We start from the raw sequence: 14,106 nt of genomic DNA, 5'->3' as shown, positions 1-14,106 counted from the left end.
ACACCCTTTTCACGGCACCTACTGACTCATCATACAGGGTATGGTTGAATCTCACCCACAAACACCACCTACCAGCTCAGAGACTAAACAAGGCATGTCAATACCCAAACGTAAACCTAAAGGAAAGAAGCAACAACTGATCAAGATGGGAAGAAATCAGTGAAGGAACTCCGGAAATATGAAGAACCAAACAGAAACCACACCCCCAAAGAGGAGCACCAGCCCCTTAGAAACAGACACCAACCAAAATCAGGCAACCAAAATGACAGAAGAGGAATTTCAAGTGTGAATCATAAGAAATTCAACAACCTACAAGAACAACTGGATAACCAACACCAAGAAAACACAAAAAGCCTCCAGGACCTGGAACAAAATTTCACTAAAGAAACTGATACAATGAAGAAAAGTTTAACCGAACTCCTGGAAATGAAGAATCAATTCAGGAACTACAAAATACAGTGTAAAGCCTCAAGAGCAGGGTAGATCAAACAGAAGAAAGAATCTCAGAGATTGAAGATAACACCTTCCAATTAAATAAATCAATCACAGAGATAGAGCAGAGAAACAAGAGACAAGAGCAAAGTCTACAAGACATGTGGGATTATGTGAAGAGATCTAACGTGAGGGTCATGAGGTTACCAGAAGGGGAAGAAGAAAACACTCAAGGGTTGGACAAGCTATTTGAAGGTATAATAGAGGAAAATTTCCCAGGCCTTGCTAAAAATCTCAATGTCCAAGTTCAAGAAGCTCAGAGGATCCCTGGGAGATTCAATGCAAACAGGAAGACGTCACGACATGCAGTCATCAGACTGACCAAAATATCAACTAAAGAGGCCCTTCTAAGAGCTGTAGGACGAAAGAAGGAAGTAACATACAAAGAAAAGCCAATCCAAATAACACCAGACTTCTCTCCTGAGACTTTACAAGCAAGGAGGGACTGGGGCTCCATTCTCACTCTTCTGAAACAGAACAATGCCCAGCCTAGAATCTTATTCCCTGCAAAATTAAGTTTTGTATAGGAAGGAGAAATCAAGACATTCTCAGATAAGCAAAGACTGAGGGAATTCACCAAGACAAGACCAGCCCTTCAAGAAGTACTCGAAACAGTGTTACCCATGGATCAGCACAATAAACACTCACCAATGTAAATCTACTCAAAGCTAAAGATCAAAGCCCACATACCACAATGGCTCAAGAGAGAAAACAAAGCAACAAAGTTCAACCTAACATAATGAACAGAAATCTGCCCCACCTATCAGTTATCTCAATAAATGTGAATGGCTTGAACTCCTACTCAAGAGACATAGGCTGGCCGAATGGACAAAATAACACAAGCCAAGGATCCGCTGCCTTCAGGAAACACATCTAACTTGCAAGGATGCAGTTAGACTAAAGGTAAAGGGGTGGAGAACAATTTTGAAGCAAACAGAAGCCAAAAGAAAGCTAGTGTGGCAGTGGTGATTACAGATAACTTAGTTTTTAAATCAACAAAATTAATAAAAGACAAAGAATGTCACTCTATAATGGTGAAGGGTACAGTTCAACAAGACATAACAATTCTAAATATATATGCACCCAACCTTGGTGCACCCAGATTCATAAATCAAACTCTACTTGATCTAAACAAATGGATAAACACCACCACCATAATAGTTGGAGACTTTAACACCCCACTGACAGCACAGGACAGATCCTCCAAACAGAAAATCAATAAAGAAATAATGGACTTAAACAGAACTCTAGAACAAATGCGCCTGATTGACATTTACAGGTCATTCTACCCAAAAACCACTGAATATACGTTCTTCTCATCAGCTCATGGGACATTCTCCAAGATTGACCATATCCTAGGACACAAAGCACGTCTCAAACAATTTAAAAAAACAGAAATTATACCATGTATTTTTTCAGACTACAGTGGAATAAATGTAGAAATCAATCCTAACACGAGTTCTCATTCCTACACAAAGTCATGGAAACTGAACAACCTTCTGCTGAATGATCACTTCATAAAGGAAGAAATCAAGATGAAAATGAAAAGATTCTTTGAACTAAATGACAAAGGTGACACAAGTTACCAAAATCTGTGGGACACAGCTAAAGCAGTCCTGAAAGGAAAGTTTATTTCTATAAATGCCTATATCCAAAAGTTGAAAAGATCACAAATAGACAACCTAATGAATCATCTCAAAGAGCTGGAAAAAGAAGAACAGACCAACCCCAAACCCAGCACAAGAAGTGACATCTTAAATGAAATCATTAAGATCAAATCAGAACTAAATGAAATTGACAACAGGAAAACTATATGGAAGATTAATAAAACAAAAAGTTGGTTCTTTGAAAAAATAAACAAAATTGACACACCATTGGCTAGACTAACAAAAAGCAGAAAAGAAAAATCTCTAATAAGCTCCATCAGGAACAGTAATGGAGAAATCACAACTGATGCCAAGGAGATACAAGATATAATTTATGAATACTACAAAAACCTCTGTTCACACAAACTGGAAAATGTGGAGGAAATGGACAATTTCTTAGAAACACACAGCCTCCCTAGGCTCAACCAGGAAGAAATAGAATTCCTGAACAGACCAATATCAAGTACTGAAATTGAAACAGCAATAAAAACCCTTCCTAAAAAGAAAAGTCCTGGGCCAGATGGTTTCACACCCGAATTTTACTACACCTACAAAGAAGAACTGGTGCCTATCCTGCAGAAATTATTCCACAACATTGAGAAGGATGGAATCCTCCCCAACACATTTTATGAAGCAAACATAACCTTGATACCAAAACCAGGAAAGGATGCAACAAAAAAAGAAAACTACAGACCAATATCCCCTATGAATATAATGCAAAAATTCTCAACAAAATCCTAGCCAATCGAATCCAGGTGCTTGTTAAGAAAATAATTCATCACAACCAAGTGGGCTTCATCCCAGGGATGCAGGGATGGCTCAACATACGCAAATCTGTAAATGTAACTCACCATATAAACAGAAGCAAAAACAAAGACCATATGATCCTCTCAATAGACGCAGAAAAAGCATTTGACAAAATTTAACACCCTTTTATGATAAGAACGCTCAACAAAATAGGCATAGACGGGGCTTACCTAAAAATGATATAAGCCATATATGACAAACCCACAGCCAATATCATACTGAATGGGGAAAAATTGAAAGCATTCCCACTTACAACTGGAACAAGACAAGGTTGCCCACTATCTCCCCTTCTGTTCAACATAGTGCTGGAAGTCCTCACTACAGTAATTAGACAAGAGAGCGGAATTAAGGGCGTCCAAATGGGACCAGAAGAGATCAAACTCTCACTCTTTGCTGATGACATGATATTATACCTAGAAAACCCCAAGGATTCAACCATGAGACTCCTTGATCTGACAAATGAATTTGGTAAAGTCTCAGGATACAAAATCAATACACAGAAATTAGAGGCATTCATACACGCCAACAACAGTAAAAGCGAGAACCAAATTAAAGACTCAATTCCCTTCAAAATAGCAACAAAGAAAATAAAGTACCGTGGAAAATATTTAACTAAGGAGGTAAAAGACCTCTACAGGGAGAACTATGAAACACCGAAGAAGGAAATAGCAGAGGATGTAAGCAGATGGAAGAATATACCATGCTCATGGGTCGGCAGAATCAACATTGTTAAAATGTCTATACTACCCAAAGTGACCTACAAAGTCAACGCAATCCCTATCAAAATACCATCATCGTTTTTCATAGATATAGAAAAAATAATTTTATACTTTGTATGGAACCAGAGAAGACCCCGTATAGAAAAGCAATCCTAGGCAATAAAAACAAAATAGGAGGTATCAATTTACCAGACTTCAATTTACAAGGCCACAGTCATTAAAACAGCTTGTTACTGGCACAAGAACAGGGACATTGACCAGTGGAACAGAACAGAGAACCCAGATATGAAACCATCCTCATATAGCCAACTAATCTTCCACAAAGCAGACAAAAACATACACTGTGGAAAAGAATCCTTATTCAATAAATGGTGCTGGGAAAACTGGATAGCCTCATGTAGAAGACTGAAACAAGACCCATACCTTTTACCTCTCACAAAAATCAACTCACATTGGGTAACAGACTTGAACCTTGGGTGTGAAACTATTAGAATTCTAGAGGACAATGTTGGAAATACCCTTCTAGACATTGGCCTAGGCAAAGAATTTATGAAGAAGACCCCAAAGGCAATCACGACAGCAACAAAAATAAACAAATGGGACCTGATCGAATTAAAAAGGTTCTGCACAGCCAAAAAAACTGTCAAGAGAGCAAACAGACAACCCACAGAATGGAAGAAAAATTTTGCAAGCTACACATCTGATAAAGGGCTGATAACTAGAATCTATTTAGAACTCAGGAAAATCATCAAGAAAAAAATCAAACAACCCTATCAAAAAATGGGCAAAGGACATAAACAGAAACTTCTCCAAAGAAGACAGAATAATGGCCAACAAACATGCAAAAATGTTCGACATCTCTAATCATCAGGGAAATGCAAATCAAAACCACAACGAGATATCACTTATGATACCTGGCATTTATCAAAATGGCCTTTATCAAAAAGTCCCCAAACAATAAATGCTGGTGTGAATGTGGAGAGAGAGGAACACTCCTACACTGAGGAGGGACTGCAAAGTAATTCAACCTCTGTGGAAAGCAATATGGAGATACCTCAAAGCGATACAAGTAGATCTACTATTTGACCCAGCAATTCCACTACTGGGCATCTACCCAAAAGATCAAAAGTCACTTTATAAAAAAGACACCTGAACTCGAATGTTTATAGCAGCACAATTCACAATTGCAAAGCTGTGGAAATAACCCAAGTGCCCATCAATTCATGAGTGGATTAATAAAATGTGGTATATGTATACCATGAAGTACTACTCAGCTTTAAGAGAAACAATGGTGATATAGCACCTCTTGTATATTCCTGGATACAGCTGGAACCCATTCTACTAAGTGAAGTATCTTAAGAATGGAAAAACAAGCACCAGATGTACTCGCCAGCAAACTGGTATTAACAGATCAACACCTAAGTGTACATATAGGAGTAACATTTATCAGGTGTTGGGAGGGGGGTGGAGGGGATGGGTATATACAACTACAATGAGTAAGATGTGCAATGTTTGGGGGACAGACACCCTTGAAGCTTTTACTCAAGGGGGTAGGGGGGGTATGGGCTATATGTAACCTTAACACTTGTACCCCCATAATACACTAAAATAAAATAAATAAATAAAATTCCTGCTCAGTACATTTTAGATTAAAATAAAAGAAAAAGTTTGCCCTTAAGAACTATAAATAATTTTTTACATTAAAATATCTATTAAAACTAAAAACCTGTCTAAAAGCAGCAACTGTATAAAAAGAACTGATCCACTTATATGTTAAAATTCACTGCAACCACTTAAAAGTATGCTGTAACAGAATGTTAATGAAAAAAAAAAAAAAAAAAAACCCAAAATCTCTTCATATGTCCGAAAGGTGAGGGGGAAGATACTCATTTTGAAACAAGCCCAGGGCTCTCTGTTCTCTGTAACAACATACTGATCTCGAGGGAAACTATTTTGCCAGGATCTACCTGACTCGGTTTCACTAGAACCTAAGCAACCTAAGAGAAAGAAAATGCCCAGCTTCAGCCCTGTGTAGCTTTCCTGTCTTACCTGAGGAGAGGAAAAATGCTAAGAAGCACTTGTGAAGGGATAATGGTGCAGTAACAAAGGCTTACTAAAAGACTGAGAGCTAATGATAGGATTATTAGAATACAACTCTTCCCTCCTCTACACCTTACCACTATATCAGTAGGGATGCTATATCATAAACAAGGATTACAAATAAAAGAAGGCAAGCCTCAGGCTCTATTTAAGAAACAGTCTCAAGGGAAAGACAAGAGATAAAAACAAGGACAGCAGAGGAAATTTTAGTTTTTGACACCACAGCTACAGCAAATGGTAAGCTCAGGTTAACTCCTAGCCAGATAAACTTAGAACCTCTCACTAAAGCTCTATTTCCCTCAGGTCTTTTTACACAATACATCAGTCCAGTGTTCAACAGAAAATTACAAGGCATGTTGAAAGGTAAAAAAACAGTCTGAAGACATAAAGCATGCAAAGAAGCAGGTTCACATATGGCGGGGACTTTGGAATTATCAGATCAAGGATTTAAAATAACTATGATTGGCCGGGTGTGGTGGCTCATGCCTGTAATCCTAGCACTCTCGAAGGCCAAGGCGGGAGGATCACTTGAGCTCAGGAGTTCCAGACCAGCCTGAACAAGAGTGAGATCCCGTCTCTAATATAAACAGAAAGAAATTAGCCAAACAACCAAAAGTGGAAAAAATTAGCCAGGCACAATGGTGCATGCCTGTAGTCCCAGCTACTCGGGAGGCTGAGGCAGGAGGATCGCTTGAGCCCAGGAGTTGGAGGTTGCTGTGAGCTAGGCTGACGCCATGGCACTCTAGCCCGGGCCACAGAGTGAGACTCTGTCTCAAAAAATAAAATAAAATGAAATAAAATAACATAAAAGAACAAAATAACTATGATTAATATGCTAACAGCTCTAATGGCAAAAGTGTACAACATGCAAGACAGATGAGTAATGTAAGCAGAGGGATGGAAACTCTAAGAATCAAAAGGAAATGATAAAAATCCCAAACAATATACCAGAATAAAGGATGCCTCTGATGTAATCATCAGTAGACTAGATATGGCCAGGGAAAGAATCAGTGAGCTTTAAGAAAAGTTAATACAAACTTCCCAAACTGAAATAGTAAGAGAAAAAATAAAAATAAAACAGTAGAATAGAATATCCAAGAACTGTAAGACAATTACAAAGGATATAATCTGGGGGAATGAGTAGATTGCAATCTGAGAATTCTTTACCAAACCATGCTATAATTCGTAAAAGAGAGCCACAAAGAGACATTTTTAGATATGATGTCTGTGATGGTTAATTTTAGGTGTCAACTTGACTTGATTAAGGGATACCCAGGAAAAGCATTATTTCTGGGTATGTCTGTGGAAGATGTTTCTGGATGAGAAAGGCATCTGAGTGAGGAAGATCCACCCTCACTCATTGTGGTTGGGTACCATCCAATCAGCTAAGGGCCCAGACAGAACAAAAAGGCAGAAGAAAAGTAAATATTTGCTCTTTTTCTCTTCTGGAGCTGGGAAACCCTTCTTCTCCTGCCCTTGGACATCAGAACTCCAGGTTCTCTGACCTTTGGACTCTAGAACTTGTACAAGCAGCCCACCAGGTTTTTAGGCCTTTGGCCTCAGACTAGAGTTACACCATTGGCTTCCGTGGTTCTGAGGCCTTCAGACTTAGACTGAGCCATGCTGTTGGCTTGCACATAGCCCATTGTGGGACTTCTCAGCCTCTATAATCATGTGAGCCAATTCCCCTACTAAATCTCATCTATCTGTCTATGTATACGTGTATGTCTGTCTGTGTGTGTGTATCCTATTTGTTCTATCTCTCTGGAGAGCCATGACTAATACATGTCAAATCGTATGGTGATATTTATCTCATCTCTGAGACCAGACCAGACATGAGCTGGGACACTCAGATAGTGCTGACATCAAAATTACTTCTGATAAAATTAGAATATTTGAGGCCAGTCTTTTCAATTATGCTCATCAGTGAAATCCCTGGTCTACACAAAAGGCAAGTATTACTAGTCTCCTGTCCCCTCATTCTGTTACTACTCTGTGTTTTCTCACCTTGATTCCTCCCATTATTTATTCTTCCTCTCCCAACCTTTCCTCTGTGCTCTTTGAAACCATACTGCTATTTAATAGGCCACTTTTCTCAAATTATTCATAAAATAATGTCCATCTTTTTACCTTAAAAAACTCTTGGTTTTCCCCTTGATAAGAAAGACCTGTGCAGCCTTCTCCCATATACCATGGGCCCCGGAAACAAGGAGAGATTGATGTTGAAATTTACTTCTCACAACGATTGCCTTACCACTGCTTTCCATCTTAATTCTGAGAAGTCAGCTTATGTTGGAGATAATGATTTTATAACTTTGTCAGCCTGTATAGACTCCCTGATTTTTTTCCTACTAAAATTCAGTAAAGGAGAAGATGAATACAATATTGATCATTGGTTGAGGGGTTTATTGCATGTGGTGGAAGGGTAGCAGTGGTAGCAGCATCTTCTTCAAACAAACAAAAAACATACAAACAAGCAAGACCTCCTTGTTAAAGTTTAGGCCACACAATCTTGTGCATCAACTCCCATCTATCACTTTCTTCTTGTAACTCCCAGTAACTATCATTCATTTTTTCTTTTTTTTGAAGACTGCAAGGTCTAGTTCATAGGTTCTTCCTAACACCCTCCAACAATAAGAAAAGACTTACCCATAGTTCACCAACCTAATAAACAAGTTTCAAAATCTTTACTCCAATGATCTTTATTCAACTTCTACTATCCAATCCCAGGGGTATTTAACGGATCTAATCACCCTTCAAACTGATCCTCATTTATATCAACTGAATCTGACCAAAATTATCCATTCTTCTAGCTCTCTCAGTAATTTATTCCCACCTCATATAGTCAACTTCTTAAATAAATCTCTGGTCTTTCTATTTTCTCCCAACTAACAACTTTTCTGGCTTCTCCTTTCCTATGTTTGCTGAAACCAATAGCTGATCAACCCAACCCTTCTCTCGCTGATTCCCTTCCACTGCTACCCTTCCACCACATCCATGCAAGAAACCCCTCAACCAATGATCAATACTGTATTCATCTTCTCCTTTACTGAATTTTAGTAGGAAAAAAATCAGGGAGTCTATACAGGCTGACAAAGTTATAAAATCATTATCTCCAACATAAGCTGACTTCTCAGAATTAACTGCCATTCCTTTTACTTGTCCTTGATCAGCTCCATTCTATATTCACTTCAACAAAATTCTAAGTCTTTACACCAAGGCACTCTCCTCAAACCCCCAAAATGACTTCCATGACAACCCACCTCCCTTGGCAGATAATCTTGCTTTCTATCTCAAAATTGATTTCTCTTAATTTCCTTTCTACAAATTTATTTGCATCCACTCTTGTCCTCTTGAGCTCAATCAACTTCTTTTTCAAGTCACTCAAAAGAATAAAGAAACAAACTGACTCTAATATTGGACTCCTCCATATATTCAGTTCTAAACACTGTCATGTACAATGCAATGAAAAATCAAATGATTCACCTAATAAAAAACCAGAGTATTAGCTATTGTCTGAATGTTTATGTCCCTCCAAAATTTATATTTTGAAATCCTAACCCCCAAAGTGATAGTACTAGGAGTTAGGGCTTTGGTGAGCTAATTAGATTATATTTGGGATCCCTAAAATGAACCCTCATATTTGGGATTAGTGCCAATTATAACAAAGATCTCAGAGAGATTTCTTGCCCCTTCCACCATGTGAGGACAAAACAAGGAGGTGTAATCTATAAGGAATAGGCCTTAATGAGACACTGAATCTGCCACCTTGATCTTGGAATCCACAGCCTTCAGAAATGTGAGAAACAAATTTCCTGTTGTTTATAAGCCACACTTAAGTTATTAAGATATTTTTGTAATATTGTAACAGTCCAAACAGACTAAAATATGGTTTATAAACATATCTAATTCAAAGTAGTAACACTACTGTAAGAGTTCAAACATAAGAAAAACTGATAGACACAGCAAGCTATTTTTCACAAGGTTGCCATAAGGAGGACATTTAATACCTCCTTTTTCTACATACCTGTTAAATGTTGGAGAGTCTTTGGCAGAGCATCAGGAGATACCCTTAACATTCTAAGAGTTGAAGAGTGATATTCCGACCCTCTGGTTGGCTCATGAGGAACAAATGAAGGAAAAGGCCGATTAACACGCAGATTAGAAAGACCTGCCTATGAAAAGAGAAAAGAAATGAAGAAAATAAGATTATATTAATTTCATAATTCACTTGCTAATAAAAAAAACTCTAATATTCATAAAAATGAACACTGAGCAGTTATTACTTAAGATCATATTCTCAACCCTCCTGAATTCACATGCAGGTCATATCTTGTTTGGCCAACTCTGAGAACTCTCTATAAATCATTTTGAGGGTTTAGAAATCTGCCTATATAAAATATTACAGATAGAGGCCTAAAAAGTATTCTGTTACTTGGAAGTTTGCTCCTTTTAGTCAGATCACTGTAGGATTTGAACTATGGTATATTATTCTAGACAAGCTCAAGAGTTTCTTTTTTCTTTCTTTTTTTTTTTTTTAGGTTGTGCAGTGTGCTGTGGGGAGGAAAGAATAAGAAGGAAAAAGAAAATAGGAATAGTCTAGAAACTCACAAATGTTTAGATGAAAAATAAGAGTATCAAAGCACTATAACTGTGATCAGTTACCAAAAAAACATAAGTCCTCAAACTTCTTGGATTAATATTAGTGGAGACCATAAATTGATAGTAAATGTCAATTGCTAAAAAAGAAGTTCCTAATGTTTCATCAAATCCCAACAAGTCTCTGCTAGAAAATAAATTAAAACTATTACTGGTGACATTAATACATAAACATGCACAACTTTTCACCAAATTCACAGCATATTGTCATATAAAAACGTACCACTTTTAGATTTACTTCCCTAAAATGATTATTCCAGTCATACCCTCTCAGGAAAGAGTCTAAAAATGCACATAAGCATGAATTTTTCTATCCTCTTTTATCAGTATTCATTGTTTAGTAATAAACATTCTTAGGAAGCTGACAGGGTGTAGAAAGGGTTATTCTATGTCCACTACCCATATAGGTTTCTCTAGACTAGTCATTTTCAACTGGGGAAAATTGTGTAGCCCCCAAGGGACATTTGGCAATGTCTAGAAACATTTTTCACTGTCAAAACTTGTTGAGGGAAGGGGATGTTACTGGCATCTAGTGAGTAGAGGCCTGAGATGCTGAAAACATCTTCAAATACACAGGACAGCCCCCAATGACAAAGAATTATCCAACCCAAATGATAACACTGCTAATAGGCCCTGTTCTACACATAGCACAAAGTTCTTAGTTTCCAATTACCTCATTCCTGAAGGAGACTTTTTTGAAGTATAGCTCATTTATACACACACACACACACACACACATACACATACATATATGCACAGTGATGTGTTGCTTAACAACATGAATATGTTCTGAGAAATGTGTTAGGCCATTCCATCATTGTGCAAACGCCATAGAGTGTACTTAACACAAATCTAGATGGTAGAACCTCCTACATACCTAGGTGATATGGCCCAGCCTATTGCTCCTAGGCTACAAACCTGTACAGCACATGACTGTACTAAATACTGTACTGTAACACAATGGTAAGTATTTGTGTATCTAAACATATCTAAACACAGAAAAGGTACAGTAAAAATACATTATGATGTAATCTATGGGACCACCATTGTATATGTGGTCCATCATTCACTTAAATATTGTTATATGGTACATGACTGTATATAATATTAATACATAAAAAGATACTTGTGAGAGAAAGTATGTGTGTTTAATAGCAATTTTTCCCCACGGCTTCTAAATGTAGAAAGAAAAAAGCTTCTATTATAATCTTAACTTTAATCAAATTTCATTATATCAAAGCTTCAAAATATAGAACCATTAGAGTAGGTAATACAAAGAAAATGATGTAGAATGAAAAAGACTGAGAAATATTTAAGAGTTTGGCAGACCCTCATTACTAATTGAAAATGGGAGGACCAGGAGGAAAAAAAAAAATCAAGATTAGTTTATCTCCCAATTTTTCATCAATAATGAAGAATCAAAGATCCCTAAGAAACTAGAAAAATGCTAACATTTCTCCTAAGAACTCAGGAAATCTACAAGTCAGTCTGATTTTAGGAAAAACATGAGTTATTTTGATATAGGCAAGTTGAATTTGAGGTGACAACAATGTTAATAAGAAAACTTCATGCAAGATACCATAAGGACAAACATTAGGATCTAAAAACAGAGGTGATAATCCTCCACACAGAGATTAACATTTAAGCCTTGACAGGAAACTAAGTGTGGGATAGGGCAGTGAGATATCTAAGGCTTAAACCTTAAATAATTTTTAGAGGTAAATGGTCAAAATAAGGGGTAGTAGAATAGTATCTTACTATATGCTGCTACCAAGAACAAGAAGAAAGAAGAAAAAGAACAAAATAATGATAGAAAGTAGGAAACCACCCATAAGAGTCTAGCAGCCTAGTTTCAGTAAAGTGAAGGAAACTAATAGTTAGGCACTACATAAGTGTTATACCTTACCTCACTTAATATAGAAATGTATGAGGTTGATTATTACCATTCCTATTTTTTATATAGATGAGGAAAGTGTTTGTCCAAAGTCATTTGCTCAAGGCACAAGGCTAACAAAGTAACTGAACTGGATTTTGACTCCAAATCTCTATGCTCTTTTCACAGCTCCAAACTGCATCAGACATAAGTGCATAACCAAATAATCATCTAGAAAAATGACGGGTAGATATAAAAGTGAGCCAAGTAAGTATGAATGACTCTTCTGTGACAAAGGTGAAGAGAATAAGGAAGAAACCAAGGAGAAAGCAAGCCCTCTGAGAGCATGCCAGGTAGAAAAATAACTACCATTTCTGGCTCCTTATTTCTCTAATATTGACATTAAATAACCCCTAGACCACAGAACATAGCTAAGAGTGAAGGACAATACAGGGAACAACATCTTCCCTAGTCGAAAGAACATACTTAAGGCTACATTTAAGGGCAGATAAAATTTGGAATAGTGGTCAAAGTTAATCTTGGAACATTAACTGAATATGTATCTTCATTTTTAAAATATATTTTATCTACATGAAAAATGATGTAAGTCACAAAAGTAGTATTTAAAAATTAGAACTCTTAAAAATTGTTATTTTGGTTCTCATTCTTATTGAAACTGACTTTAACCAATAGCCTTCAAAACCTTCACTTTTGCAAAAATAATATAAAATTTTGATCCTGGTTTCACCAAGACTAGTTAAACAGGAAGGCAGTTTATGGCAGAGTATTTAAGTACACAAATAGGGTTTCAAACACTGATTCCCCTATTTGCTGACCAAACATGAGCAAGTCCCTTAATTCTCTAAGTATCAATGGTAAAATGATGATGATAATAATCTCCAATGATTCTACTTGCTAGGACTGACTGTAGGACTAAATAAATTGACACATATATGTATACCTCATAGCATAGTATTTGAGCACACAGTGTTAACTCTCATTTTAATCCACATTGTTATCAGATTAAAATTATAAGTAAACAATGCCTTCTTTAGAATACTGAAAAAAATAAAACCTAATGGTTCTTTATGTTAAAAATTGTTTCTCATAAATTCAACAAATTTTAAATAAAAGAAAAATTTCATTTTCTCTTATCAACTGTCTGAACCTAACGATCTAAATATGGTTGTAACCCAAACTAGCAGCTTTACAATGACATATCAATCTTATACACAGGAAAACAGGAAAAAAGAAGTAACATTAAGCACATCACCTATATTATCTAACTATATTTAATGACTAACAGGATATAAGGATAAATTATAAGGAAGTGGGGCCCACCTTACAACTGACAGTTTTAGACAAAGAGGATGTGTGCAATGGGTCCAGAGGAACATTACAGCCAAGGGACCCAAGGATCCAGGCAAATAAAGCCTTGTACAAAAGAAAGGTTGACACAGAATTTTTACAACACTCAGAGTTACCATTTTCTAGTACACACAGAATGATAATACTAGTACACACACCATGATAATAATGAGAGAGGGAGGGAATGTGTAAAGACATGAGTATGTTGCTCATTTGTGAAGGGTGGTTGTTAGTTCCTCTTGGGGACACTAGCCAATTTGGATATTATGCACTTTATATTCTTCTTGGGCAAACATCTGAAGTCAAATCTCTCAAGATCTGTTAAATAGAAACACTTGAATATATCCCAAGGCCTATTCCAAGGCTTGAACATTGAAAACCAGAGGGGTAAAAAAAAAAAAAAACAAAACAAAGAGAGCACAATCCTTTGAATGTCCCCATG

At 36.8% G+C, this 14,106-nt stretch overlaps 1 protein-coding gene across 5 annotated transcripts in view; it reads right to left on the bottom strand.

Moving 5' to 3' along the window:
* The window catches only part of ALMS1 (ALMS1 centrosome and basal body associated protein), a 192,754-nt gene that overhangs the window by 133,563 nt on the left and 45,085 nt on the right, over nt 1-14,106 (bottom strand). For all 5 annotated transcript variants that reach the window (XM_076000887.1, XM_076000891.1, XM_076000888.1 and 2 more), the window contains one exon: nt 9,792-9,939. In XM_076000887.1, coding sequence (XP_075857002.1) covers nt 9,792-9,939 — 148 coding nt within the window. The remainder of the gene's footprint in view (nt 1-9,791; nt 9,940-14,106) is intronic.

This window comes from Microcebus murinus, chromosome 3, assembly GCF_040939455.1.
Source record: "Microcebus murinus isolate Inina chromosome 3, M.murinus_Inina_mat1.0, whole genome shotgun sequence".
Lineage (NCBI taxonomy): Eukaryota > Metazoa > Chordata > Mammalia > Primates > Cheirogaleidae > Microcebus > Microcebus murinus.
The sequence above is the reverse complement of the archived record's forward strand: the minus strand, read 5'-3'. Positions and strand labels throughout refer to the sequence as shown.